Below are 25000 nucleotides of genomic sequence, written 5' to 3'. Positions count from 1 at the left end.
TCCCCTCGTGAGCAATACAAATACATACATCTGCCACAGGAGCAGAAGGGTTTCTAAATAAAATGTTGTCAGCCACTCATGGAGTGCTAAAGTAGTGTTAAGCTGCAGAAAACAGTATTTCCTTTGGCATTTCAGGCAGTTTCAAACCAATGTTTGAAACTCAAAACCAGTGCCAAGCCTAAACACATCTGGTTGATCCCAGGCCACAAATAGCACAGGAATGCCTTCAACACCTTCCAGAACTGCCATACTGAAAGCTTAATTCCAAAATAGAGCTGACAAAAAATACTTGTCAGCATGATGCCACACGACAAAACTCAGCAAAGCATGATGCAACCGTGAGATATCCAGACATAACATATGGTGCAAAGATTGGAATTAGTGAAGACCAACCACCAAACTTAGATTGCAGAAGGCAAAAAATAAAGTCAAACATCAGTACTTTCAGCCAGATTTTTTTTTTATTTTCAAAATGTCAATTTATAATCTCAGTGTCACTCAACTGCGCGCTCCAGGGCGGTGCAGCTATGCAAACAAGATACAACGCCAGTTGGTCAGTTCTTTATTTTGTGCTACTTTTACATGTATAAAAATGCAGTATTCAGTGTCTGAGATGCAGAGCCTTACGTTGCGTGTCTTGTTTGAGCCAATCTCTAGAAAGTTACTAGTGAAGTGGCCTGACTCCTCTGGGATATTTATCATACTTAGCTAATGTGGCATGTGACCAGAACAGGAATAAACTTCACACAAGAGCCCTCCCATCCTGTCAGACGTACAAGTGTGGTATTTTCTTAATTCTCATAAGAAGCCAGAGCAGAGAGAGCGAGACGGGAGCGAGACGGGAATTGTGACTGGATGCTTGGCCAGAGGAACGCATTTCCAGCCATGCAAGAGGAGGTGTGACGGCGAAGTAGGGTGGGCAGACAGCAAGAGGCTTCCAGCCAAGATCTGAGGGCTGGGCAGACAGCAGGCCATCATTGGCCGAGAAGGAAATCCAGCAGGAAGTAGAAACGTGTTTCCAGAATACTGAAGGATCTTGACTTCCAGGATAACCCCTTTATGAGTTGGATATGCTTGCATTCACTACTGGGACTTCAGAGCAGAAACAATCGGGCATAAAATAATCTTACTTCCATGGCAAAGTTGTGAAGAATGAATAGCAGGGAATATGTTAATTTGTACCCGATCTAGTCACAGCTACCCTCAGGTCCCACTGTGAAAGTTCACATTTAATAAGGTGTGATTAACGGATGCTCGAGGAAGCCAAAAATTGTACGTTCTGAAATGAAGGGGAGATCTGGCAGGAGGGAAAATACAGGAGAAACCACAGATAGAAAAACCTAAGTGACAGGGAAAGTGGTGGATGCCTGGAAATTGGGACTTAAACTACATTTCTTTGTACGAGACTTTCCTGTGTTTGCATACATGCAGATTTTCTTGGGTTTTAGTTCCCCCCTCCAAACCCTCCCCTTTTCAGCAAAATAAAAAATTCACACTCTCTATACTGAGTTACTGAAGTACTGCTTTTGTGATCTGTTTCCTAACATGCACTTCTGCCAGTGTTACCTACTGGTCACAAGACAGGTCTGGACCTTGAGCTATACATGATTCTGGCTTTGCACTGAACCCAGGGCCAGGAGCAGCTGTCCTGTTATTCTGAGTACCACCTTTGTTCCAACAGGGAAATCCCAGCCTGAGCTTAGGAGACTTTAGCACCATCAAGTCAGTTACTCAAATTAGCTTAAAATCCCAAAGCGGCCTTGATCTAAGCGCTCTCTGAAGACCAATGCTGCCAGGAGAAAGCCCCGGTTGCAGTGGGAGCTCTTCCACTTCTCCTCAATGTCACTCCTGCTCCATTACTTCAGATTTCCTTTTAGAATCACACTCTTCTCAGCCCACATTTCTCCACCTTCACCCTTCCTTCCAACCAGTCACCCAGCACTTTCCCCAAATGGAAGCCTGCTTCTCAGCCACCATCCAGTGAGGCCATGTGCTCATCCCTCTTTCCTTGCCTGCTGTCCTCACTCTTTGCACATGATTCTACGATGTTCACCAAGGACTGCACTCCTGATATTGCTACCTAGGACTTCCCTGGCATGGGTAATCATCTATATTTTACAAATTAATTCAGAAGACAGAAGATTAAAATAGCTCGTGTTTTCAGGTTAACTAATATTGTCCCTAAAAAGGCTATATTAGAACTATTTAGTCTACCACATCCGTATTAAGAACTGTCTAGTTTTGATTTGAAGGAACATGACAGCTTGAGCAAAGTTCTTTGTTCAGACAACACACAACATACCTTAGCAGTACACAGCATGCAGCTGTTAAAACACTAATTGAAATATGTTTTTAAATGTATCACGTTTCTGAACGTTTGCAGAAGAAATTTTTTCCCATGTGCAAAACACAGTATTTCAGCCATTTAGAAGTACCTAATCCCTACAGTGCATTAGTAGGCCATAAAATAAAGCTGCAGTAAGGTGGTTTACACTAGGGATGGAGAGAGGTCTAGGTTGTAGGCAGACAGGGAGAAGCATCCCATTGCAGGTGGATGGGGACATTGTAGGCACTCTCTGCTGCACCCAACAAGAGTGCCATCATTCAGCATCAAAACAACAGTGGGATAGAGATAGGTCAAAAAGAAGCAGATTTTGTCATCCCTCCCTAAAAGTTTTGCTCAGTCCCATCTGAGGTGACCTATGTCTTCCATAAGGGATGGAGCCAAGGAGAGTGTTATCCAAGGCAGTTTGCAGGAGGGCTCATGAAACACTTCTATGTCATCAGGTGGATGTCTGATGTAACACACCACATTTTGCAGTGAAACTAGGTGATAAATCCGCTTCTAATACCTAAAGGAAATGTTTGGATTTTTTTTGCATTTTCCCATCTGCAAAAAGAGATTCCCAGGGAGGCCCATGCTCAGGTTACAGAGGGGAAATTACAACCAATCGCTTCTCAAAGTCTCTAAAATTACATATCTCTTAAAGTAAAGCAAATAAATATATAAATAATCTCTAACAATAAGTAGCTCTCAACCTTACTGGGCTAAAAGCATGTGACTGAAAGGCTACACATTTCCCATTTGCAGTGGTATAAAAGTCATAAAGCATCAGATCATAAACTGTCACCAGCCCCAGACTAAATATCACCAATCCTTTGCCTAAAGCAAATGGGTATTTTTGCTATGGGAGGGGGCTCATCGAAATCTCACTCTTTGGAGGGAAGAAGGAAACATTTTTGTGACAGCTTGTTTTTATTTTTTAAAGGCGGTTCTTTGAAGCTGCTTGGGGGTTTGGATGTTAGATGTGGTCCCAGTGGAGCTGGATTAGCGTCCAGAGCACAGCGAAGTGGTCAAAGGTACAAGATAAAGGCAATTTATATATAATTGCTCAAGCTGCACCTGTTCTATTTTGAATAGGAGACTTTGTCTACAGAAGAAATTTCACAAGCTCTGAATATATCTCTTTTTTTTTTTCTTTCTTTATTTGAGTGTAAAATGGGAAAATCTAAACTTGTATCAGAGTAAAGCAAGAAAAAATAACCTTTAAATAGCATGTAAATTTTTTATGAATTAAGCTCTAAATAAAGAAAACTCCTGAGCTGGGAATTCAAAATACTAGCCAGAGAGAGCTGATTTGCTACCAGGCTCAAGAACAATATTTAGTTTACAGAATCAATCTGGAAATAAAACTAGTGCTTGCATCAGCATGAAAGCTACAAAAATAAAAAAGAGGTCTTAATAAAATATACAGTGGAAAAGGAAAGGATGAAAGCGCTCGCACAGCTATGAGGCCCTCAACAGCCCACACAAGTAATAAAATAGAATATGATGTAATATAGAACAACAATGAAAGGATTTAAAATTTCTAGGTAGGATTCTGAAAAACCATTTCCAGGTTTTGTTGTGGAGCAGGCAGGCTGCAAGTTCCCTTGTGAAGTGCCGATGAAGCCTTTGCTGGGGTACAGAGACATGGGTGTGAGGATGCAGAACAAATGCTAACCTTTGCCTTGCTCCTGAGTCAGCTTTCCCCACACAGAGCAGACTGGCTTGCTCTCCAGAAGTCAGGATATTTCTGCACATGGAGGTGCTGCATGCTGTTTGCTCTCCTGCTCGTTTACCCACTGCAGCAGCAAAGTGTCTTGAACTTTGTGCTAAGCAGCTTGCAGAAATCTGAGATTACACACATGCAAATGAAGCAGTATCTGCTCAACTGATTTCAGCGTGACCAAAGTTAGGATGGGTTCATGAGGCTCCACAGGAAAATAATTTGAGCACCGATTTCCTGTGCTGCCTACCATGGCCTACACCCTAATTACAGCAGTGCATCATCTGGTTCTAACGAAATAGGATCTTGTGAATCTCAAACTCTAAAATGGACACATAACTTCTCTTTAAATTACATGGCATCCCAAAATTAACTTGGCAGAGTTTGGTCCCGCAGCAAGCACTGGCCTCTACACTAAAATTCAAATCAACCAGAACCAATGCAATTCACTCGTTGCAGTGACTCAATAAATTTTCCTTCTCCACATGAAGTTAGAAGCTATTACAGAACACTGCTAATACTGCATAAATTACAAATTATGGATTGCAAAATTTGGACCCCATTTTCCACTGTGCTCAAGCTGTGGCAGGCACAGCATACAGAGGTGATCATGGAGAGCTCCTTGATCTGTGGCCACATGGTCCTATTAGAAGCTCTTGGGCTGATGAAGTGCTGCCAAATCTTTACCCTTCTTCTTGCCCTGGCAGGGAAACTCAGCACACTCTACCACAGCACCTACAGTATCCCCAGTTTTGTCCTTTACAATAGTCAGTTAGCACATAATTTAGGCAGCCCATTTAGTTTTGCAAGTCAACGTTTCTTTTCACCCTAAAGAATTTATCTGAGGTAAATCTTGAGGGGCTGCATGGCAGGATTGCGTGCCTCCACTCCTCTAACACCAGCATGGGTTACAGTAGGTATGTGGAGAATAAAAATGGCCAAAAACAGAAATCTGATTGCTCACATACAAGAATATAAATATACATATACAGATTCTTAATGTAGGAAAAAGGACATCATGATAAACAACCCACTGCTTGTGCTTCTCCAGGAAAGACAGGAAGGGCTCCAATTTCTCCTAAAATATGGTTTTAATGAAGTAACAATGGATCGCGATCAGCTGGTCAGAAAACAGAACGCACTCGGAAGAAAAGCTTTGTCGCATTTCTAAGCTCCAAAAAGTTGGCTGAAAAATCTGAGCCTCTTCTCACAGTGACCCCAAACACAGAAGATGATATCACTTTCAGTGTGGTTCCTTCCAGTGAATGTGGACGGCAGCTTTGCACATTATTAAAGAACTCACAAGCTTTTTCAAAATGATCAAGTTAATTTGAAATCCACTTAAGATTCATGCTAAACCATTAGCAAAAGTCCCAGTACCGTGTGCTTCCTGAAGGCTGTGAATGAGTTATGGAGGCTAGCCCAGCCAAGGTCTTCAGAGCTCCCAACCACCTCTACCTAATGCTAGGATGATGTGTGGAGCCTCCAGAAAGGCAAATGCATCCTTAATAATACTTCACACTTTACACAGCGAGTTCCATTGGAGGATTTCAGCCTGTGTGAATGAAGAATTACAACACCTCAGGGAGCTAGGCTGGTATCATTTCCCTCTGCTTTAAAGATAGACAAAGGTGAGAGAAAAATGAAGCAATTTGCTGAAATTCGCAGAAGAAGTCTGTGGCACGGCAGACGAGAACTCAGATCTCTCAGCCTGTGCTTTTGCCACAGGACCATCCTTCCTGTCTCTAAATGCCACCCCAGTGCTTGGTAACGTGCTATAGTTCAAACACATTAAATGTGACACCATATACATGTTCTGGATCATAAGGCTGAGCCCCATCAAACTGTCAGACGTTCAGTCAAGAAGCCGGAAGGGACAGAAAGAAGAGGGAGAAGAGTCCCCAAATCAGAGCTGTGGGATGTTTTTCAAGGCAGTAGGTTCCTGTGGTTGTTAAGGACCAGAACATATTTTTGCTTTTACAAATGCAGTTTAGTTTGCAAATCAAGGTGATTGCACACATTTCAGCTTGTCAAATTTTCAGCCTTTCAACCATATGTCTGTCGACCTTATGGACTACCAACTTTATGGGATTGTGCCATATGTCCAGATCCCAACATATATGAAGGCCAGTTTTAACATAAGAGCTTTACGGTAGTAGTGTAGTACACCATAATGCTTGCAGATGGCTGTAATAAAATCATTCAGGAGAGGAAAGGTGCAGGAACGTAAAGCCTTCAAAGCTTCTTCTACTGAATAAACAATTTGATCTGAATAATGTGGTGGGAAGCACATTCCACCAACGAACTAGCTGATCTAGTCCAAAACTTTGCTTTTAATTTTCTTTCCTAATCTCACATGTATTTTAACTTCCTTTTTTTTTTTTTATTTTCCTGTATGGGATTAGCCTAAAATTTGGAAGAAAAGTATGAGAAGGAAAAATAACAAAGCAAAGAATTTTTTTAAAGGCACAGCCCACTTTTGAACTGAGAATTTTTCATATGTGAAATGCCAAATGGTTATGCACAGCCTGGAAGATGTATTAATAGAGAGGTATAAGGTTTTTACCGTCACATAGTGAGATTGAAGGATGATGTGACTTGCTTCATTTCCTGAAATGGGACTCAGCTTTCAAAGTTAAGGAAAGTTTCCTCCTGAGTAAGCTCTTTCTAACTTGGAGTTTGGTTTATGTCCTGCTGCACAATAACTCACGTGATAACTCACATTCCCTTTGTCCAACATAACTTGATATCTCTATCATTTGGGGAGCTCCGATCCTGTTCTCCCCCCACAGAAACATGCTGAGGAAGGGAGCGCTGTCTGCAAGGAGGACCACAGCCAGCATAGGTGTGATGGCAGGTCTTTCTCAACCCAAAATATTTCCTAAGCTGACAATCCTCAGTGAGCCTTGGCAAGCTTTCTTTAACTAGACAAATTCAGTTCCCACTTGGGAAGGACGGAAACCTTCCCCAAGCATTAAGTGAGAAGTGAAAAAGCGAAATGCAACCTGCCTCCTCTGCTGGCACGCAAAGTCACAGTGAGAGCCTCTGCGACCTGCTTGCTGTCAGATAGCTGGGCCAGCATGAGCCCTCACACTACTAACATCAGTGGGAGTTTTTCTACTGGATTAAATAGCACAGTCTCATCACGTCTAAGAAACAAGGAATTTGATGTCACTGTTCCTTCCCCTGCCAGACTTGTGTTAACCAAGCTATGCTTCTTTCTGAGCACTTTTTCCTGTGTGTGTGACAGTGTGAGACCTCACCCTGCAAGACACTGAGAGCCATGATGGCCACTGCACCCACAGCTAGCCAGATTCACCCCAAAGTCTGCAGATGCACAATCGTGTAATTCAACAGTCCTGTCACCATGCTAAAAAGAAATAAATGTTGAGCTAAGAAAAAGACATCACACCTTGCCTGCTGAAAACCTCAGCTTATGCCAATCCATACACTGAAGCCATCAAATGCAGAGAAGGGCGTTAACACGCGACGCAGCCACGCATACCTGTGTGCTCATATTTGTGTCGCAGCAGGGAACTGCTCTTCTGGAATGTCTTGTCACATAAGTCACACGCATACATGCCACTTTCCGTCTTCTTGATCTTCTTTCGGGACAGACAGGAGTCGGAGTCTGTCATGTCATCGAGGCCGGACATGTAGTCTGGGGTTCCATCAAGCAAGTCTCCCTGTGAGAGGACAACCATCAGTGACACCCATGTCCGCAGCCACTCAGCAAAAGCTAAAATAGTGCCTGGGGCTGCTTATGGTCTGTCTGAGCTCAGGAACCCATTGTGGTAATGAAACTCTAGCTGATGGAAACGATAGAGGTCATAAGGAGCCTCAAACACCTCCCTCTTGAATCAGCTTCCAAAACTTTCTGTCTTTGAGCACTCTGTAACAATAGGATTTGCACAAGCAAAGAATGTTTGTCATATGGGTACTAAATATTTTCAGAGAGTGGAAAATGCAAAGGGGAGGCTCTTCACGGACAATAAAAGTTATTGTGATACTACCCAGGGGTGAGTGTAAGCAACAGCTGAGTGATCATTCCTCTCAAAACACTGAAACTTGGAGATATTCTGTATCTGTAGAAAGGGTCTAATTGAATTTTATATTTAGGTACAAATGTTTTTATTATGCAATCCATTTAAATGTATGTCTCCCGACTAAAGGCCTGAAGCTATATTTTTATATTTAATTTTGTAATTTGAAATAGGGAATATTAATAACACTTTTTATCAATGTTCTATCTATGTTAAAACAGCCTTCAGCATTAAGCAATAATGAAAGTGGATCAGTAAATTATTAAATTTCTTGATATTTATTTTGTCTTGATCCAAAGAGAGTGCAAACTTGCATGATAACATACATTTCCATTTGCTATCACACAGTTCAGTTTTCTTAGACTAGGTTTGCACTAATTAATATTAGAGAAGATTAAATAGGCTTAAATACATTTACAAAGAGGGCAGATGTACTGTAAATTGGAATAGTGGAACAGCTGTTATGGAGGTGCAGTGCTATTTATGCTCCTATTGTGCAAAGAGGGATTGCAGCCTGTAATGTAAAACCATACCTGATTTTCACATTTGAAACTATAAAACATTTACTAGTCAGTAAAATTACTAATGGACCGTAATAGGACATAGGGGAACACGCACATATGTAAAAGAAAATTATTAATCTATAATCAGTTAATTTCATTTAACTAAATTCTGTACATTATATCTGAATGCACCCAGAAAAAAAAAGGTTGAAAAATAGGTGATTTTCTGTAGGGCAGCTCTTTGCTATAGGCATGCAAGCAGCCAAATCCTTTACTACTCATGTATGGATCACTTGAGAAAAAGAATTAAAGGCTCTACTCAGACAAGAAGTTCTGTCCCACAGTACATGTCCAGAGAAAGATTTTGCCTGCTCTGGTGGCCAGGAAGGCCAACGGCATCACGGCTTGTATCAGCAGGAGGTGATCGTCCGTCTGTGCTTGGGGCTGGTAAGGACAAACCTCAAGTTCTGTGTTCAGTTTCGGGCCCCCTGCTACAAGAAAGATGTCAAGGCCCTGGAGTGTGTCTGGAGAAGGGCAACGGAGCTGGGAAGGGTCTGGAGAACAAGTCTTATGGGGATCACCTGAGAGAGCTGGGATTGTTCAGTCTGGAGAAAAGGAGGCTCACAGGAGACACTCATTACTCTCTCCAATGTCCTGAAAGGAGGCTACAGTGAGGTGGGTATCTACCTCTGCTCCCAGGAGACAGCCATAAGATGAGAGGGAGTGGCCCTCAGTTACACCGGGGAAGTTCAGGTTGGAGATTAGGAAACATTTCTTCTCTGAAAGAACAGAGGTGCAGTGGCACAGGCTGCCCAGGCAGGTGGTGGAGTCACCATCCCTGGAGGTGTTCAGGACTTGTGGAGATGTGGCACTGAGGGACGTGGTCAGTGGGCATGGTGGGATGGGTTGAGGTGGGACTAGGTGATCCTAAAGGGCTTTTCTAACCTTAATGATTCCGTGATTAAGGCTCCTAACTGCTACCTCTCCAAATAATTTCAGTTAATCTGTGGGTTTTTTTGTTTGTTTGTTTGTTTTTGCTGAAGCTTTTCCAGATGGCTGGAAACAGCAGTGGGTGGGCTGAAGGAAGGGGCTCTAGTGAGGAAACACATCAATATGTCTCATTCACAAAGAGATTCAAGAGAAGACAGAAAGCTTTGTGCACAGCCAGCAAATAATCCCCCAAAAAATGTGGAGTAAGAAACCTCCAAACTTTCAGTGAGCTAAATTTGTGAGGATGCTATATGGACCTCTGCTCAGAGGGCTACAGCTCTGTGTCCAGATATGGGGGTGATCCCAAAAGGTCTCTTGCAGATCCTTTTCCCCATGGCTGAAATTCACTTATGCTCACCGTGTGGGAAGTCCTGCAGAGAGTATTTCATCAGAAGTTGTTTGTTTTTTGTCTGTGGGATGGGATTTTTCACGGACATTGTGATTTAGATATGGTTCTAACAAGGAATAACTGTTACAGCTGTAACCTTTTAACAAATTAAAGCTTTATATCTATTCAAAGGTATTGGTACTGCTTCTGAAACCAAGTGGAAGTTTGGTGATTTCAATTTATTTTCCCACTCCACTGCATTTTCACAAGTTCAGAACTAAAATCAATTGTGCTAATTTTGCTGGAAATACTCAGTATAACTTTGGGCTTTTTTTCCTTCTGCAGGAGCACATATCACAACGTACTAAATTTTAGCCTTTCAAAAGATATTGTTCACAACAGTTTACCTGAAATCCTTGTTTCCGCTGGTACTTTCTTCTTTGCTGCATATCAGCAAAAGTAGCTGCTCCAGTTGGGTAAGTGTAGGCCATATGTGGTAGGAAGCTCATCTGATCTAGTCCTGGGTATGGTCGCAGCCCAGGAATACTGGTCTGGACTGGTGGCATAAAAGTGGCTGGGGGAAATGCGCTCTGCGGTGGAAGTGTTGTGTATAAAGGTTTGGCACTGAATGGGTTCATACCAAATACTGGGTTAGTGCTTTTATCCAGATTATTTGAATTAGAAAACTCCTTCTTGATAAAAGTCAAGTTCAGAGGCTCATCTGAGTTTTCAGATGATGAAGAAACACTGTTGTGTTCTAAATTTACACTATTAGATTTTGTTTTGTTCTTTGTGGCTATAATACTTTTGGGTTCCTTCATTTGTTTTGGTAAAGACAAGTCCAAAGGCTCAGCCTGAAGCTCCTCAGAAGAGAAACTGTTTGGAGTGTAAGAACTACTATGGGAGTTTTTAGAAGATGTGGAAGAAAGATTTAAAGGAGAAGGAGTATTGCTCCTAGAGTGGTCCAATTTATCAACTGGTTTCATATTGGTAAAATGAGGAGGTTTTGTTAGCCTGAGAGGAGTATCACAATTAGTAACACTGTTATGGAGTTCAGCTATAGATGGTGAAGTTATAGAGTCCACAGGCTTTATTGGAGATCTGGCTGACAAAGAGTCTTTAGTGGGAGTGTTGTTGGTGGCAGCCAGCGCCACCTTGGCACTGGTCCTTTCCAGTGATGGTGACCTGGAACTTGAGTACTGGTAGACTTTTCTTTGTTCAAACCATTCCTTCACGAATTCCTGAGGAAGGCCAACAGCAATGGAAATTTTCAGTAGTTCATCAGAATTGGGTTCCATATTCATAGCATAATATGCTTTAAGTACAGACATGTGGTCCTTGTATGGGTTGATGGGGCTAGTCATTCCTTTCTCAGAAAGTACTGATGACAGCAAGAGGGTTTGCTTATCAAACACTCCAGGTTTGTTGGGAACCATGTTCTCATGAGGCTGAAGGACTGCCTTGATCTCTTCGTTCATTTTACACAGGTAACGCTCATGCTGATGCAACGGAATGGGACCAGGAAAGCTTTCCTTACAGAACTGGCATGAAAATGGAGTGGATACATTATGGTTCTCTATCATCTTATCTTCAGTTACCAGGTCTATTAGGGTTCGCAGCTTCTCTTTTTTAATGTTATTGAGCTGTCTCCTCGAGTCTGTGGTTAAGCTCTGGAGGCAAGCTTTGGCTTCATTGACTTTCTCTAACGTATAGTCAATAATACTTTTAGTGGCACCATTATGACTTACTACTGGAAGACCCACGGGGGGAATATTGGGGGAGGTAACTCCTTGTTCCTCTGCTTGAGGGCATGAATCCTTCATATGATAAACCTTCAACTTGGAGATCTCTTCAGCTTTGCAGTCCATTTTCTGCCTGGAAACTGTGTTGTCCACAATCTGCAGGACCTTCTGCACCTCACTTAAATTACTGCCTACTGCAGGAAAGCCAAGTAATGGTGCTTCCATCCCTACACCTAAGTGCTGCATCGGACTTTGAGCAGAAGTGTGAACTCCTAAGGGGCTGGTTGCTCCAAGTCCACCATTCATAAAAGGACTAGTTGCACTAAACCCATGTGAGGCCATAAGAACCTTATATTCATTGAAATCTAGTGGTTCTGTTTTAATTTTCAGTAGGCCTGTTTGTTCAGACATACTAAGTGGTTTGCCATTCTCCAGCTTGTTTCTCAGCTGTGTAATGGCTGAATTAGTAGGAGAAGAAGATACAGAGTTAGGAGAAGAACCCGTCTTGATATTGTTTCTCATTCTGCCATTTACAGAGATTAAACCGATACACTTCTTGCTGCTGATGTGCGAACTGTAGGAGCCAGAATGCGAGAAACGTTTCTTGCAGTTTGGACACTCATATGGTTTTTCACCTAAAATGACAATTAAAACCAAATGTTAATTATCGTTGTTGCTGCTATACTTGCAAGTGATTGCATCTGATACCAAGCCGATCATCTGTATACCCACTGATTTCCACAGTGAGGAAAATATCTGTTCTCTGCATACAGCCATGTACCACCACTGCTTTCCCCTCTTCTTCACAGGTCTGGAGGTCAGTTTGGAACCGCAGTCTCCAGCCCGGCAGTAGGTGCCAAGGTGTGAGCTTGGCTCCAGACAGACTGTTGCAGTCAAAGGTAAGTGCCCTGTGGTTAACACAGTCAAATCAAATCCAGACTGTTCAAATTTGATTTGTTTTGTCTTTTTTTTTTTTTTTTTTTCCTTCAGAAAGGAATTGAGTTGCACTGAAATTGAGCACATTGTGAGAAACTGAGTCCTGATGTTACAATCACATCTGCAGAGGTGGGGATTGGTGCCTGGGCAGAGCCCGGTTGCATTTCAGGTCTGTCAAGTAGACCAAAATGCACAATTCATTCAATATAAGGTGTTTTGCACTTGCTGCTTATCTGAGAATAAGAGCTGTCTTTGACTGCTGGGAACTTTTTGTTAAGAAAAATACAACGGACTCTTCAGGATCTGACTGAATAGAAATGAGTGAATGGTTCTGAACTCAAAGTGCTGAACAATGTAATATTATTTACAAGAAGCTTTAGTATTTCCAAATCTTTCAGCAGGACCCCGGTATTAACAGCATGATAAATAAGGATAGCTCAGATATCATTTATGAAATACCTTGGTAACTCCAAGAAGCCAGAAGCAGAACTGTGTAAATTTTAAGCAGTCTTTAAAACTCAGCTAATTAAACAAAATGCAAATGAGCACACCAGCACCTCCGCTACTTACCACTGTGAATTCGCAGGTGTTCCTTCAGATGGTGTTTATATTTGAAGGCCTTGCCACACTCAGTGCATTTGAACTTGCGATTGCCTGCTCCTTGGGTCAGCATTTGGTGCTGGGAGAAAAAAAAAAAAAGACACCGATGTGAATTTTATGCAAGAGAAACCATGAATTTCTAACTTAAAAACAAAAACAAAATTAATGTGGCTCTGAATTTATCAAGCAGACCAAAAGGTCTGCATGTACATTTATTTGTCTCATCAGTGCTGCAATAAAAATCAAAATGTTGGCAGTAAACCGAAACAAATGAGAACGTACTTTCACATGAGCATTCGATATTTGTTTTAGAATTATTTCCTAAGTCTCTCATCAGAAATGTGTTGCTTTAAGGTATCTTACAATGAGAGAAACTGTTTTATAAGAAGATTTGTGGTTCTTAATATTCCTAGCAGATCCTGAACATGTGGGGCTCTGCTTGTTTAAAAATTCTGTTTACTGCGTGCGTAGAGAAGACAGAAACACTGCCGTTAGTGGCATTTTGTATAAGATTTAATTCATTATCAAGCAGAAGAGACTGTCTTCGGCATGAGCTGCTGCTGGAAATATTTTTTAAATCACAGACGCCTGCTACCTTCCGTGCCATGCTGTCCCCAGCACTGTTTTTAGGGGTGAGGGCAGGTGGGAAGTTAAGAGCATCATAAAGATATAACCAAAGGCAGCTGAGCTTTTTGCACCGTTTGCACTTTGAATTTGGGGGGGGAAAAATAATAATAATAGTAATAATTACGCAGCCATCCGCTCTGGATGCTCAAGGTAGGAGGTCAGCCTTTTGCAGGCAGCGACGACACAAAAGCCCATTGCAAGAGAAGGAGGGGGAAAAGGGGGGGGAGGGAGGGAGAATTAAAAAAAAAAGGCAGCGCCGAAACGGTATGACAACTGCGAGGGTGTGCTGCCTCTTCCCACATTCCTGGCGAGACAGATGGTGTTACATGGGACACAGGGAGGTTTGTTCAAACAGCAGCAACCTTCAAAGATCAAGCAGAGCCCAGCCCGCCGCGCGCCATTGAGGGACCCGCGCTCATATGTTGCTGAGTTGCATAAACAAACAGCAACAGCTGTTTTGTCTCCCCCCATCGCCCTCCGAGGACTACTATAAACTTTAGTTGTGCCACTGTTAATATGATACAATCATTTTAATTTACTAATTGTAAATGCCATGAGCAAATGAGGGGACTTTTCAACACCAAAGCTACCATTCATAATGCGCCAGCACAAGCACACTCTCGCATGTGAAATTTCAGGCGGTTACGTCGGATAAATGTTGAGGCTTTTTTTTTTCTCCCTTGGTGTTTTGAATGATACAAAGCAAAAAGAGGGGGAAAAAAAACAACCAAAAACTTGCAGTAGATTAGGTTAGAAAAAATGCATATGTGAAAATGTGTTTGCCTACCAGAAAAGCCATGGAAAGGAAAGAATATGAGAAACCACTCCAGAATCTTTTATATTGATTTAAGATCAAGAAAAAGATACAGTTCTCTTAAAAATGCTAATTACAAAATTGGGTGATTAGAAGATGTGTGTTTGCATAACCGAATTTACCTTATGCTGAGAAAAACCTACCAAGAGAGATACAGCTGATCATGATTTGCAGCTTTTAAAGAAAACAAATACGGCATAAAGCCTTTATAATTTGACACAATGCACACACATCTATTTATTTAAGTTTTAAACATGCCATTTGAGTTTCCATTACAGCCCTCCACAACACCTCTCTGCAGAAGTAACTCTCTTGTGAGGCTGGGAGCAGTTTTCCTTGTGGCACAGAGAGTTCTGTGGCACAGACCTATTGACAGTCTGGTTAGGAGCACCGAGGAAGCTCAGTCACCTGTTTGAGGCACACAGCATTTCCTTAAATGCAGCCCTGATATAATATTACATGCATCACATTGAGGGGAAGCTGCTTTGATTTATTGCAGATATGCTGCTGGGATCCACCAGCGATAGATAGCGCGTGCATGTGTTAGTGGCACAATCATCACAGATGATAGCCTCCCTGTATGGGAGGAAGAGTTATTCTGAAAATGCACGATTATATTTAACAAACGATTATATCACACGCAAATAATTTTGCGTGATTGAAAAGGCAACTCAAAAAGTAATGAAAAAATATCGGTGGATCTTTTAGTACGGCTTTAAGCTTTAAGCTCCTATTTGCAAAACTGCAAAGTAAAACTAGGTGAAAAATGGAATTAAAATTGCTGAGATGTTTAATAATGTATAATTAAAATGCTACCGTTTCATTCACTTTTTGAGGAACATAAAAACGAAACTAAAGTCAAGTTAAAGTGCAAATAAAATTTCTAAATTAGAAATTAACACACTCATTCGATCGTGAACATAAGACTATTAAATCATATTAGAAGAGACCATCAAAAAATCATTTAGACCTCAATTAAAGCTATTACCATTAAAAGATCTGCATCTTCAAAATGCCATGAAAAATTAATAATGATTGCCAATCAAAGCAATATCGTTTCTCTAAGGGGTTATTACAGAAAGAAATCACTTAAAGCCAGCCCCCCACCTGATCTGTCCCTGGCTTGTGTGTCACCATATGCCGCTCAAGCTGGGTGCGGTAGGCAAATGTGTAGCTACAGAGAGGGCACGAGAAGTTCTCCTCGTTCTTCTCGTGGCGGTACTTGATGTGCTCCTTGAGGGACGTCAGGCGCTTGTAGCCCCGGTCGCAGTAGGGGCAGGTCAGCAGTTGGGCGAAGGCATCTGGAGTTCCAGGTGGCAGGTCTGCGCCCCGGGACGGGGGGAGAGAGGCAGGCCAAAAGGTCAGCAAGGCAATGGCAGCTAATGGGCTTACTGCCCAGGCCGGTATGAGAGGAATCGCTGCAATCTGCTGCCCAACAGGGATGGTGCTTCCAAACAGCCGCCAACCGCACCGCAAGGCCTGCAGTGCCTCGGGGACAGAGCCCACGTGCAAATGGGGACAGACCCCGCGAGGAAGTGGGGACAGGTCCCGCTCCTCAATCACAGCCCAGATCTGCTTTGCCACTGAGCAAATCCTTGTTAGGGGCTCTTTCCCCAGTATTAAGCAAAGAATCACAGAGCTACGGGCCATCAGCCCCATATTATTTTGTGTTAAAACTCAATACTTCCCAAACTCACAACCAGAGTGGCAGCGGTCCTTCCCTTGAAAGTGAGCTTTAAATCAAGCTCTTCAGTTCATCCGCAAAATAATACGAATTTGCTGACTAAAACATCACAATACACTAAAATTACAGCCCCAATCTTTGCTCATGAAATTCCATGCCGCTGCAGCTGTTCTTCAATTTTTAAGGTAAACACCCAGGCATGTAGTGCATTTATAATTGCAACAGCTGCAAGAGGTCAGGATACTGGCTAAAAATGAATTACAGCCTCACCGTTTTCTTCTTGCCCATTGGCCTCTGGAGTGCCAAGGCGAGACAGTTCCTCGGGGGCTTCGGGGTAAATAATGGCTGTGTCGCTGCGCTGCAGGTACTCTGCTATGCTGACTGCATGCCCATCTCCTTCCTCCAGTTTCCTTTTGGCAAAATATTCCTCAAAGTCCGACGTGCAATTTGCATTCTTAACTAAAATGAGAGAAGGGGAAAAGAAGGGGTTGTGAGTGCATCCTGCCTGAGCACAGCCGGAGTTGGAGTTGCAAGGCTGGATCCTTGCTCTCATCAGTTGTGCCCCAGCTCCCAATAAAATTAATACCGGCTTTCCACCGGCTGGGATGGAAGTAAGGCCGGGTGGTTAAATTAACAGCCACACAGGCTCTAAGGGCAGCACAAGAAGTTTATGAGGTCTCGGCAATGCAGGTAGCACTTCATCTAGGCAATTTCTGGGAGGCTCCTGGGGGATTCACAATTAACAGGCCCTCAAATCCTCCCAACCCTGGCAAACTCAGCTTCATGACAGTTCCTGCTGCAGAGACAATATTTACAGGTGGCAAAGACCACAAGCATCCTCCATGCGGGGTTCTGCCTCTGCACACCAAGGTGGGCAAGCAAAGAGAGCAGTGATGCTGAAAGCTCTCAGCATTCTTCCTCATGTGGTTTGTTTTTTTGTTTTTTTTTCTTGGAATATTAATTTCTGGGTAATTAACAGTGGGACAGTAGGTTGTTTTAAAAAACATACTGCTACAAAGGTAGATTTTCACAAATGGAACCATATGTTTTAGACCAGAATTGGTATACTGAGCCGAAAACCACTCTTACAATCTGTACAAGAGTTTTCCATAATAGTAAACCCAATTTTTTATTGTCCGTGCAATGTCCATGAAACGTAATATATTCCCAACCACAAAACATCCTGTTTCCAAAAATATGCTGTTCTTGTCCATGTATGAATGCTGCATACAGGAAAGAACTTAAGAACTCTGGGACACTACAGGCACATACTGCCATGATTACAACAGAAAATAAAAGAACTGATCTTTTTCTTCCCTTTGATTTCTTTTATTAACAAGCTCTGGAAGACAGTTGGTGGCAGGGAATTTCAGATACCTGTTTTTAACTGACTGTAAAGGAGAAGAATGGTATGACTGAGTACATTTTTAAAGTATTTATGCGTAGGTGAAATAAGAAAATGAGACAAAGCTGTGAACTATACCACAGTAAATGCAGAAGTAAAATAGTAAATGACTTGATTCTGCCCTCACTTATGCCAGGGACCAATATGGAGTAAATTTATGGAAATCAAAAGGGTTATATCAAAAAGAAAAAAGAATTGGGCCCTAGAAAGTTACTGATTTGTTGCCACTGGAAATGGAACCCTTAACATCTGGAAACAAGTAATGCTTTGCCTCAGTGTCCTACAAAAATGCAAGGTGATAGTTGCAGTCATACCAAGATGTGGCCCTGACTGTGGCACAAGTGGAAATCTGAAAGAGCCCGATTTGCAGAGCTGATCTTGCTGTCATTGATAAGAGTAGATATTCAGCTATGCAAACCTCATCCCTTTAGCCGATAAGATCAAATCCTCCGGCTGAGACAAATATGCCCTATTTGTCATATGGGCAGAGCAGCTTCTCAAACGCTCTGCAGCATTTTAGTGACAGCGACCAAATGGCTTAGTTCACGGGACCCCATTTGTGGAAGAAAACTTCTGTTCCTATCACAATTTTATAGGGTACCGTACAACGACCAGTTCTCCTCCCCTAGTCCTTCTGTAGCTCTTATTTGTTATCATTTGTGATTAGCATGAGAAATGATATCTTCTTTTTTTCTCCCCTAAAATAATCAACTTCTAGAGAAGGGAAGTGTGAGTACGGAGGGCCAGATCTACCTTGCCTCCATTTTGTTGCTGAGAGAGAAATGTAACAAAATGGTGGTAGCTGAAGTGCACCTCGTGCACAGGAGTGTCAGATCATGTTTTTGGCTTTGTTTTTGTCAGGGAGAAAAAAAAGAAAAAAAAAAAAGAGAGAGAAAAAAGTTGAGATATTGCTCTTTATGTCAGAAACCCCACTTCTTATAAATCCCTTACTATGCCTAAATTCTGCAACTGTTGTAACACCACCTAGCCCAGTGCTACCTCATCTTTGTTTCTCTTGGCTCAGCACTTGGTCTCAAAAGAAGAAGCTTATTTCTTGCCCAATTTAGGCAAATGCTACCTGTGGAGCAGAAAAGAGAGTTTTCCTCCAGAGAAGATATATGGAAGCAGAAAGAAGACAGGATGGAAGAACGCCCCATGGCTTCTTCCATGCAGTCTGCAATGTTTCTGGAGCTTGCAACTAGGTTTATATGGAAGGAATTCAAGGCTTGACTTAGTACTGGGATCTTCAGCCCCACACTCAGCCTCAAAGATCTTCCTTCCCAGTCTCCTGGTCTCCCTGGAGGACGCTGCAATATTACTGGCCTAGGTTTCCTAATTCTCTGGATTATTTAGCTCCCATGTCTGTGCATGCAACCCAGGAGCTAAAGCAAATGTTTATGTCTACATTATAACCTCCCCCAAAACAAGGGGATTTAGCAGAAAAGCTGACAGATCCTTAACTGAAACAATACAACCAGTGCTGCAACACTGCAGATTAGTGTAAATAGCAAAAGGTGAACGTGTGTCTGGTGTCTCACTAGCTACGCTGCTGTCAGTTCAGACGTTACTGGAAGCTCACCCAGTGTTACTCAAAAGGCTCATCTGATAACCATTAGGCCTCTTTCTAAAATTCTGGGGGAAAGGCTTGCTTCCCCCTGCCCTAATTTGTTTTCCATGCATAAAGTCATGTTCCCAGATTCCTCATGGACTGACACTGCAAACACGTTGCACATCCCCTCCTGCGAGTCAAGAATTTCAGCGAGATCTGTACTGGGTGACCTCACCCAATAAGTCTTTTCTTAATTAATTATTGGAGCCTGGAGAACAGAGATGTTTTCAGCTCCAAAGGCTGATGCGGCCGTGTCACATAAAAATAAAATGCATTAAGGAAAGCTATCTTTGGAGGTATTTAGGACCTTTCAAGATAAAGCGAGCAAGAGGTTCGAGGAGCTTTGGAGACCAGTTATTTTGTGTGGGAACTCATCCTGTGAGATGGTGATAGCTGCCCTTAATCGCAAACAAAGCTAATAAAACCACAGCCTTCATTAGCCAGGAAGTGAGAGGCCCCCATTGGTACACACAGATTACAGTCTGAAAACGGCCTGTCTTCCAACCTGCCAAGTTTTACTTCTGTTTCCTCCCAACCAAGGGTTTTTTGTTGTTTTTTTTTTTTTTCTTCTTTAAATTATATTAAGATATCTTTATTTGAAGCTTGTTAGATGCTAGTAATGGAAGCTGGGAATTTCTTTGCTTACAGAGAACACCTCAGTCTATTTCCTTAAAGCATCACAGTTATAAAAACCATAACAGGTACAGTAAAGTAAGTCAAATAAATTTATAGAATGGCTTGGGTTGGAATGGGCATCAAGGATCATCAACTTCCAGATCACTAATTAAAAATGACCTAGACCAAACATCATTTTGCCAAGTTATCATTTCAGAAATACCCCCAAATATTTACAAATTAATCTAGAATGACCAAAACCTAAGCATTTTAACTGTAATGGTCACTTTTTCACTACAAAGCTTCTGCAGCTCATTCTAAAAATGCAGCTGATTAATGTGTAGATAGCAAAGTTTCTTTAAGTACCACTAAGAAGTGGCCATTCTGACAAAAGCAGAATAATTTACTAATGGAGACTTTCCTTTTAGTTTCTTTCTCTGCTAATGACATTGTGCAACGAATTTGGTACTAAAAGTACACCACAGGTATTGGGTGTACCTACAGCAATTTTGTAGTTGAAGGTATGTGAATGAGGCTGAAAGTTTATTTCCTATTTCTGCTCTCAGCCCAGGTGGTGGAACTTTATGAGATAACATGCTCCAGCGTCAGGAGGGGAGAAAGTTGCACTAAACAAGAGGGACCACCTTGATCCAAAAGAGCCAATGTTCATCTGAAGGAAGCCCCCAGCGGCTTTTTTGGGCACTAGGAAATCCTGGACACCGGTGGCCAGGAGTTACCTGTTGAACTTATTTAGTTGGACCCAGTCTCTGCCCCTTCTCAGCTGCTTTATTAAATATCTGCTTTAAATCCCCCTACTTCCTGCAGGGAAAAATTGTGCCAGACACAAAAGACAGGCCCAAAGTCTGTAGTATGACTGAAGAAGAAAACTTTGACCATTCCCCAGGCTAGTCAGGAAGGATGACCAATTTCCTCCTCAAAGGATGGTTGGGGCACCTCACCTTTGCCACATGGCATACTTTGCAAGAAGGATGCTGCAACTCCTAACAGTCACCTGGCATCTCTCACTCAAAGTAAAAATGCTGGCAAAGACACTTTGTTTATCAGATGATGTCATGACTAAATAATCTGGCATTGCTCGTAAGACACTACAGAGACTGACAGCGTTATAGAAATATGTTCAACCCAAGGTACCCATACACCAGTCAGTAATGAGAGAGGTGGCTCTGAGTGCCTCAGTGACAAAAGATGCAAGTGGAGCACCAGCAAGAGCATCGGGCAACTCTGTAGGGTAATCACCCATTGCTGCAAATAGTTTGATTAAGAAGGGGACTAGGACTTCTGCACATTTAGGGTAGGTCTGCTTCAGATGGAAGGAACTTCTGCATATTAAATGCAGAGTGCCTAGAACGCTCTTGGAAAAACCAGGTGCACCAGGGTGGGCAAGGGGAAGCAGACCAGGCAGGATGACCTGACCCTATGTGGAGCTGCTCTAGCTGGCTCTGGCCCCAGCAGGATGCTGTGAGGCCAAGGTCAAACAAACAGAAGAAGCCATCACATTCTGGGAGGGTAGGGGCAAAGAGGACACAACATTTTCCCCTTTGAGCAGGCCACATCGCAAGTAAGAAAGAGTCAAGGCCTGTTATGGTAAGGAAAATATGTGCAAAGGAAGTCACACAGCCTGACAAGGGACCTCAAAGGATCTGGTAATGGTTAATTCAGATAAGCATCAAGTCTTATTTCTGAACCAGACATCTTTTAAAGTCCTGTTTCTTCAACTGCTAAGTACAATTTGTCACTTTATTAACATCCCTTGGCACAGAAGTCTTTCCACGTGTGTATTCAGCTCTGTATGGCAACGTCGTTAAGTATGTATTTATCAGTAAACTGTGCCTGGGTGCCACTCTTCTTTCATGCACAATAAATACAATAGATGAAAAAAAAAAAAAATGGTGACATGGTTTTACTTTCCTATTATTTTCCCCCACAAGAATTATAAAGTAAATGTTTTGTGTTACTTAATAAGAGCATTGGGATTTTATGTGGGTGTTACCAACATTAGGAAAGTGTGAGTAATAAAGCCTTTGCAATGCTTAGGTACCACCTTTTACAGTAATGTTTCTAGAGGGCATTACCTATGAAATAAATCTCATTGTGGAATGCATAGAAATTTACTTATATTAGAAAACAGTCTACTTTGAACCGTGTCAACCAGGCAACCAGGCCTATCTGCAACATCTCAAACTGCAACTCAGAAAAAATGTGAAGGAAAGGCTGGGTGATGTATGGAATTAGGCTGTGCTGAGGATAGAGGAGGGCCTTGTGGCCTTTTCAAAGAACGTGGTAAACCCCTGAATTCATTTGGATTAAAAAATAGTAACAGAAACCTTTTGCTGTTTTGCTCAGCTACAGGAAAAAAAGGGATGGCTTGGAGATGATGCCTGTTTAATAGCTCTGTCCCTTTTCTTGTTCCACAAAATGTATTGATTTCTAAGAAGAGGGGAAAGAAAGAGATGTGGGGGAAAAAAAAAAAAAAAAGAAAGAAAAAAAAGAAAAAAAGAAAAAAAGAAAAAAAAGATTAGCCAGAAACATAATAATCTCATAAATATGCATTTAAAGTGTGTGTGTCTGTATATCTATGTAAGTGGTTTATGTGCATCTCTCTGAAAAGATGCTTTCCGTCTCTGAAGTAGCTTACTTTGTGCACCATGTGAATCTGGGGTTGCCAGGACGAGAGCACCCCATCCTCATTACCAAGCTCTTTGTACAGTCTCTCTCATTAAAAGCTTCCTACATCCTGGTCCAGCTACTTGAAACTGTCCTATGCTCAGCCTCGCTGCGGAAACATGTCATGATGCTGATAACTACTAGCTTACAAGGATGCAGTTGAAACATGTTAGGGGCTGAAACACTGAAGGGCATGGGAGAGGGAGCAAGGACTATCACTACTATCAAATTGCAAAAAATAAACTGAAAGTAGGAGAATTATGTAAATGTTTCCCAGCTGTTAAAGTGCAACCAGGAAAAATTGTTTTGACACTACTTCTCTTCATGCACAGCTAATTTTCAACAATTCAGAATAGAAGGGATGTTCATGTAACATGGCATCTTACCTGTACCATTGTTTCCAGTGGTCTGAATTGCGGCTTCAGGCCCCATAGTGTCATAATCTTCCTTCATTTCTTCTGTGAAATAAGCATGCACACTTTTTAGCATTTGCACATTACAGAGCTGCCCACAAAGCTAGCAAGCACAGTGCAGGAATGGGGAAGATTTGTCTAAAGGAAGCAGAGAAAAGGGCTGTTGTGGCCCTCTATACAATGGCTTTGTTCTGGCAACTGAATGAATTCAGCAGCGCTGGACAGACAAGAACTTATTTACTTTAAACATTACAGCAAGTGGTGGAAAACAGAACTATTTGTTCCGAGTAAATGAAGGGCTTTTCCCAATATCAAATCTAATAAGCAGCCTGGTGATAAAAAGGGTCCGTTTGGGGTTTTTTGTATTTAAAAGAAATAATCAGTTAACAGACACTGTGAGATCTGCACCTGGAAGAAACAGCAAACACAAAAGGAAGACAGAAGAGATCTAATATCTCTATTTCTATTTAGTGCCACACAGATCCTGTCACTGTCATTGGAAGCAAAGCATTTATTGATACCAAGTGGCACAGAAATGTAAGGAATTTTCAACGGTGGGCAGCTCTTCCCTGCCCGTACAATTTGGTTGTGACTTCTGTGCACTCTCTGTGCACTGACAAAGTCTGCCTTTATGGCCATAAACTGGGTTAATTCACATGCAAATTCACACAAAACCTGCAGAATTACTTGCTATGTATTTATATTGTGGTTCAGTTTGGTTTCCATGAAACTGAAGTTTTCAGAGCACAGTTTATAAGAGGTTGGATGCACCTTCATTGCTGCTTATTGCGGAGATGCTTCAGCCTGCCTTGGTGTGCCTGTCAGACTTGGTTTCTTGCTGCTAATTTGTTAGTTCTTGTGCAACAGGTATTCACAAATACAGCCTGGTCAAGGTTTAACCCTCCAAAGGATTTTCACAGGCCAAAATAAATATACAGAACATCACTTTCTCACCTTTTCAACTTCTCCCAAATGCTATACTTTCTTTGAGGACATATACAAACATACAATCTCTCTCTCTCTCTTTTTTTTTTTTCTTTTTAAGTGAGAGAATTGAGTATTTGAGATTTGAGCGAAGAATCTGCTTTAATCTTCCATTTAGCTGTGCTTGTAAGAAATGAAATGTCAAAAGGCCCCCAGAAATGGTTTGGCAAAAGCCAAAAAGAAAAAAAAAAAAAAAAAAAAAAAAAAAAAAAAAAAAAAAAAAAAAAAAAGAAAAAGGAGAGAGAATTTCCCAGAAAGGAGCACAAATCGATGGTGATTCAGGAAGATGGATGCAGGTTAGCCAATCCAGTGATAGACCAGCATGAAGATCAAAGCAGGCTATTAAAATTTTATCAATACACAAAGCGTTAAAATTCGTATTACTCTTTCTTGTGAGAAAGATTTTGATGAGGACAGAAACTGGCCTGGTATTAATCCATTTCCATGACGATTATTTGACTAAAGATAGGCAAATAACATCAACAGGGTACATTCTCAGTTCATTCCTAAATTTGTAATCTTGTAGTATTCTTCAGATGTCACATTCTACAAGTAATTAGTTGGTAGAATAACAGGTTCTAATTGTATCATTCTAATCAAAACTAAAGCACAGAATGACTTAATTCAGAGCTTTGCAACCACCATACAATGCTGTGGTATAAATATACATGTTTATGGCTTTGAAGCTTAAAAAAAAAAAGAAAGCTCTTAAGTTAAAATATGCAGGTACAAACAGATGCTAAATTTGTACAAAAGCATAGAATATGCAGACCAGATGAAAAATATTTGTTTAAACTGTACAGCAGACAAGCCAGCCTTGATTCTTTTCCCAGATCTGGCATTCTGCCTCTCTACGGATCATTTTCACGGGGATATCTTGCGTCCAAAACATTTAGGAGTTCAATATGTATTAATAAAACGTTGTCAATTATGATAATTGATCTGCTGGGCTATAGTCTTGCATCTGATATTT

General features: G+C 41.7%; 1 protein-coding gene across 2 annotated transcripts in view; it reads right to left on the bottom strand.

Annotated features, from left to right (window-relative positions):
* The window catches only part of ZEB2 (zinc finger E-box binding homeobox 2), a gene marked incomplete at both ends in the record, with an annotated part of 104098 nt that overhangs the window by 1301 nt on the left and 77797 nt on the right, over nt 1-25000 (bottom strand). Inside the window, 6 exons of one of the 2 annotated variants that reach the window (XM_079538752.1) lie at nt 7555-7735; nt 10321-12290; nt 13162-13270; nt 15740-15954; nt 16587-16775; nt 23017-23088. In XM_079538752.1, the coding sequence (XP_079394878.1) occupies nt 7555-7735; nt 10321-12290; nt 13162-13270; nt 15740-15954; nt 16587-16775; nt 23017-23088 (2736 nt within the window). The remainder of the gene's footprint in view (nt 1-7554; nt 7736-10320; nt 12291-13161; nt 13271-15739; nt 15955-16586; nt 16776-23016; nt 23089-25000) is intronic. The other variant, XM_079538751.1, reaches the window with a different exon arrangement.

The sequence above is a fragment of the Tetrao urogallus genome, assembly GCF_951394365.1.
Source record: "Tetrao urogallus genome assembly, chromosome: 8".
Classification (NCBI taxonomy): domain Eukaryota; kingdom Metazoa; phylum Chordata; class Aves; order Galliformes; family Phasianidae; genus Tetrao; species Tetrao urogallus.
This window is presented reverse-complemented; position numbering and strand designations above follow the sequence as displayed.